At 47.1% G+C, this 5,986-nt stretch overlaps 1 protein-coding gene across 1 annotated transcript; it reads right to left on the reverse strand.

Moving 5' to 3' along the window:
* Positions 1-302: 302 nt before the first annotated feature.
* On the reverse strand, positions 303-752 carry LOC124649465 (predicted GPI-anchored protein 58). Its single transcript, XM_047189095.1, has one exon. It carries the CDS (start codon positions 750-752, stop codon positions 303-305), a length of 450 nt encoding a protein of 149 aa, XP_047045051.1.
* Between the last annotated feature and the right edge of the window lie 5,234 nt (positions 753-5,986).

A 5,986-nucleotide genomic window follows, 5' to 3' on the forward strand; every position in this document is an offset into this window, starting at 1 on the left:
GGTGCAGGCAGCCTCACAACATCTTATATTAGCGAAGAGGTTGTATTTGTGCAAGGTTTTAGGGGTGAAGCACAAAATTTTCTTAACCAAGCTACCACTATCTTCTTCAATAGTTCTACTGTACCATTATTTCACTGTCCACGGGCGCATAACTTCCTAGTTTAGTTTAGAGAGGCGGAGGAGGAAGAAGCCAATCAGCCAAGAGAGAGAGAAGCAGCCGAGGAAGAAGAGGGACACTGTAACTCCAAGAACTAGCCGATCAATGATGCGCCATGGAGCCAGTAAATTCCGATCAGCCGAGCCTACAGCAGCGATCCATCGCCCCGCGCGGGCCCGCACCTTGGGCGGCAAGGGACCAAGCACGGCGGTGCGCGGATCCGCTTCTTGGGCGGCAGCGACATGAACACGGCGGAGAGGTCGCGCGTGACGTCGAAGTACAGCAGCGGCCGCTTCAGGGGTGGACTCGTCCGGAACAAAGCCGTCGGCTTCCTCGGCGCGGGAGGGCACTCGGTCGGCGGCCGCAGCTTGCTCTCCTCCGACGTCGGCGTCCGCGGCTCCGACTCCTCCTCGTCCGCCGCCGCCGTCGGCGCCCTGGACTCCGCCACCAACACCTCCTCCTCCGCTTCCGGCGGTGTAGAAAGCAAGGCCGACGACGCGTGCTCCGGGGCAGTCCCAGGCTCTGCCACCGCCGCCCTCGTCCTGATCGGCGTCAGCGCCGGCAGGAGGACGTCGCCCGCGTCCGGGGACCTCATCTGCCGTTGTGAATTCTGGGTTTGCGTGTGGGGATCAAGGTCGATGGGTGCGTGCAGCCTTGCAGGAGGGGAGAAGAGGCCCGGCGGGTGGAGAACTTGGGTTTGGGAGGAGAGATCAGGAAGACAGCAAGAGCGAATAAAAACCGAAGCTGGTAGCGCCAAGGCAGTTAAATAGTCGTCCAGGTTCCAGAGGGAGGAGATGAACAGCTTTAGAAGCGGCGGTTCTTTTTTGCTATTTCTAAGTTGTCAAGAATTTCTTAAATTTTCTTCAACTAAGCTTGTAGTACACTAAGTATTTGGCTAGAAAATGTAGGTTTTTTGGCACAAAATTATCACGTTTAAGGGTGCAAATGAATCGTAATCCTTGGGATACCTTCTAAGTTCCAACCCTCTTTATAGTTCGATCAGATTATCCAATTTCTAAAACCATGTCATTTTTAGGATATTTAGGTCATTTTATTGAACTAAGAAGGGTTAGAGGATACCTGGAGTTCTAAATTTTGCATCCCTATGTACATTTCACTTTAAAAAAAAATGGAAATCACATTTACCTAAAATTGTATATTATACGGACTGAAAATGTAATACCGAAAGATTACCATGTTGTAGAAACATGAAACTGCAATTAACACCTTTAATTCACATATAATGAGTGCCGGGGGAGTGGGCCATTCAACGACTTCTTAATGTCTGTAATTAATCAGAAATTGAAAAACACAGAGTGCTATAGTCGACTAAGAAAAAATAAAAATAAATTAGATTTCCTTTATAGTGTTTGATTTGAGATTGCCTTATTTTTTTGAAATCTCATTCAACTACGCTTGTACACTTTTGTGGTAAAAAATTGAAATTTATAGTAAAAAGAATTACTTCGTAAATCTTGTTTTCATAAAAATTGTATTGTAAATTACTTAGACTAAAGGAGCAATACAAAATTAGTTAAGTTCTTGCAAAGCAACTACAATTACTCCTTATATTATGAGGGGGGTTGAATGTTTATTTAAAGACCTTAAAGTGTATCCTTCTTTCCATAATTCTTGTTGTGATTTTAGTAAAAACGTGATCTAAAACCACGACAAAAAAATGGAACGGAGGGAGTAGCTAAGACTGCCTCGCGTATCTAAATAAAAAAGATAAGTTATGAATGTAGGCAACTGTAGAAAACAAGGTGTTCCCAGTTAGTTTGAGAAATTTGAACTGTCGATAAGTTATGAATGCATTTTTAGTTTTTGCGAAATTTGTGGGTTGCAAATAAAATCAATAATGGTTTGATATAGGGAGGGCTCCTACATTTTTTGCCTAGGAAATACACTGTGTTCACTGTTAGGTGGGCGGGACGTATACCCTCGTTGAGCGAAAGAAAAAAGATTACCACATAGTATATATTCCCTTTGGTATGGTAGCAGGCATCAAAATACATATATTTCACAATTATATATATCATCATATACACAACATACGAGATGTTGTTAATTTCGAAAGCACTCTTAAAATAGATTCAAACGTATGAATTTTCAGGTGTGTAATTTAAATTCTAGCACATATATATATGAGTATTAGTAAGGGAAAACATCAGACTAGTCACGATGGGAAGTATCATACACTAGTATCATGCACATGATACTAGTTTATGATACTACCCTTATAATGCATAGTATCATAAGATGGTATCATAGTATCATCATATTTAATGTTTTGTAGAATCTCAATGCAAATTGGTGTACATGATGTGTTTGTTATTAAGTTTTCTAGTTTTACGTGTTATGATACGGTATTGATACCACTCTCATCTCCCACCTCATTAATTGGTGCGCCACATTAGATTTTTGCCAACATGGCATGCATTATACTACTTATGATACTTCCATTTAGGCTAGTCTCATGTAACTATAGTTTCAGATAATTAATGCATAGGTCAATTTTCCCATGCAGGCATGAAAGTTGGCAGAAGCATATTGGGCCAGAACACAAATGTGGTGAACGTGAACCCAATGATTTGCTGCGATAGAAAGAGGAAAACTTTGGCGTCCGGGGAGTAGCAAGAGCAGCCAGGCCTGCATGTAGGGGAGGCAATGATGGCGTGAGCTCTGGGAGGAATAATAAACATTTCAGGAGGATCGGAGTGGTAACTTGGGAGCAGCTTTGGAAGGTAGCAGTTGCTTGCAGAAATGGCCGGCTAAATGAGCCATTGATTTCGAGGCATAGTTTAGCTACCTCTTGCCCATTTCAAAACAAAAACAAAAATTGTGGATTTTGCTTTCCGGCATGGATGGAGTAGCCTGTAGCCAGCGCCTCTCGCTTTTTTTTGTTTTCATTTTTATGTTGTGGCCCCTGTGGGGTACATACAACTCGACGATTAGAATTGATTGGGGATGCGTAGACGCAAGAGTATGAATAATGTAGCGCCAACCGACAATACGCTGGCAGGCACGGATGCGTGCTACTACTGCAATACCGGGGTACTACCTGACATCGATTAGACGTATTTGCTCCTCGATGCTTCGCTGTCGAGTGTCGAGGACGGGAAAAATACACTGCCACATACTGTTCCAACAAATTCTGCAGGAAAATGAACCTCCAGGAAATAGTCCGACAGGCGATCGGTCGGTTCATGACTGGATTTCAGCTGGGTGCTGTCGATTTCTATTTTTTCTTTGCGAAGAAGATGACAGGCGTCCGTTGCACGGGAAGGAAAAAAGGCCCTCCAATTGTGGTGAAATCCAGTGTGTATCTGCATTTGATAAATCACCTTTGCTTTGGACAGCCTTTTGCACTGATTAGTCTTCAGGTCACCATTATGTCGTACGAATTACTAGCACCACCGTTGTTGATGACAAAAGTGGGCATGCAGATTTTTGTCCAGAATCCATATATAGCTTGTAGTACTGGAGCAGTACCGTTACAATGGCTAGCTAATGCATGCTTTGCTCTCAGTTAAGACGGCCAGCAATGGCAGCCCATGTAGTACGTCAACTGCATTATGAACGAGTTATGCGTTACCAATTCCGCGTGGCTTTGATTTCAGTATTCCCTCTCGATCGAATAAGCAGCTGTACTCCTCTGTTTTTATGCTTTGATTTTGTGGCACGCAATGCAAATGCAGTTTTCGTAAAGCGATTGGGATATGCTGAATTCTTTTATGGCAATCATATATTTGGTTTCGTTGCCAACCGACCTCGCATGTAAATTGCATTGTATGTAAAGTGCATCCGCATCAAAGGCGTGCGTCGTGGCAAATCAGTCGTCCTTGTGAAGCACGAGCAGGCCAGGAAGTTGTGACTGCGCCACTAGGCCCGGCAGAGTTGACACAGCCACGCCATGAACCTCGAGGTTCAGTGGTGACTGGCCGGGTGATCTGGGAGGGGATCACCGATTCGATCTAGGGTCATAAAACAGGGAGGGGAAGCAACAAGCGCCGCCAGCGTCGATGTCCTCCACCAACCCACATGAGGCAGCCTTCCCTGTAGAAGAACACCCCGCCATCCTTCAGTACATAGCAGGCCTGCCACCACCAACGGCGGAGGAGAGAGCTGATAGGGTGGGCTGGCGGCGGCGTTAGGATTCGTCCCTGGCGTCGCCTACGTTTTTTCTACCTACTTGTGTAAGTTTAGGAGAGTTCAGCTATCCTCATAACCAGACTTTTTTTTGGGGCGTTCCTCATAAGCAGTTGTAATCGTCTGTTTTGATACTTCGATTTTGTAGCACGCCATGCAATCGCGGTTTTCATAAAGAGATTTTTTGGGCAGATATGTTGACTCCATAACTGCCCGAAACCCTCGTCCCTCCCGTGCCGCCCCCGCGCGGCGGCCGGGGGGATCCCTACCGCGCCGCCGCCCCTCCTCCACCCCTCCTCCTCCCCTCCCTCGCCGCCGCCTGAGGGCGCGGTCAGGCAAGGCCTGGCCGGCGCCGGCGGGGATTGCATCATTCCCTCTCACGTGGGCGTCGGGAGCGGGGCGCCTATCTCGGGCCAGGGCGCGGCCCTATCATCGGGGGCCTCGATGGCGGCGCCTGGCCTCGGCTCGGCGACGGCATGACGGACGATGTAGCGGTGGTGTGCCCTGCCAGCGGCGAAGGGAGGGGTGGGGCGGGCTGCAGGGGGAAACCCTAGGTCCCCTTCTCCTCGCCTCTTGGCTGCTTGCGGTGGAGGGCTGGCGTTCGGCTGCGGCGGTGCCCAGGCGTGTGCGGTGTCTCCGGACTACGCGATCTGCTTGGTGTCTCCGGCGGAAATCATGACCAGCCTAGGATGGTCGCCGGCGTGGGGGCCCAACCGAATAAAGGCGGCGGTCCTAGGGTCTCTCTTGGGTGAAGATGAAGACCTACCGGAGGTCTGGCCTTCATGATCTGGCCGGAGTGTTGAGTTCCGGAAGGCGCCATCGGCGAGTGTAACAGTGCTTCTATTGCCTGGAGTTTGCTGAATCGGTGGTATTCGGTCGTGCGCACTCATGCTTTTATTCCGACCATTTGATCTAGAGGGAGCGGCGCGAAGCTCTTTTATGTGTTGACACCAAGTGACAGCTGATCCATGGTGAAGTCAGAAGAAGAGAATATCATGAAGGCCGGATTGGAGGACTAGCAAATGGAGGTTCAAATCTTTACGCTGTTGAGGAGCTTGCTTGGTGTTCCGGACTTCGCAACAATGTTATGAAAGTGGGGGCGGCATCACATGTGAAGTTCGGAATCTTACTTTTCATTGTGAAAACCCAAGGTCTGTCCTTAACTGGTTGTGCCTGGCAATATCCTTATTGAAGGCATTGTTTTGAGAGCGGAGACTAGCTTCAGGATGAAAACCTAAAATCTTTGATCGGGTGAAGATGACGCCGGTGCACTGTTCCCTTCTTGGAGGCGTCGCTTTTGAAGAGTCTGAATTTTAGGTGTTGTCTTGGTGGCGGTTGTATTACTGTTGCTAGGGTTGGGATACTGTAGCGGGATTTTTATTTCTTAGCTTTTTTTTTCTCTTTTTTGGCTGTGTACATCCGTAATGTTTTAGCGCATTGCGTTGTCGCAGAGGCTGGGTTTAATTGGTATCCTTTGATATTAATATGTTTCCTTTATCGAAAAATTGTTTTCCTGCAATCTTACATATATTTGGTTCGTTGTCAATCAAGCTCACATGTACCATGATGACTTTACATGGATCTCCACTTTGCAGAACGTGCTTTAGTCAACATGTGATGTCATCCAAGATATATTATACTAGTAACACAACTAACAAGAGATTGGTCCGTGGGTACCGT

Source organism: Lolium rigidum, chromosome 1, assembly GCF_022539505.1.
Source record: "Lolium rigidum isolate FL_2022 chromosome 1, APGP_CSIRO_Lrig_0.1, whole genome shotgun sequence".
Lineage (NCBI taxonomy): Eukaryota > Viridiplantae > Streptophyta > Magnoliopsida > Poales > Poaceae > Lolium > Lolium rigidum.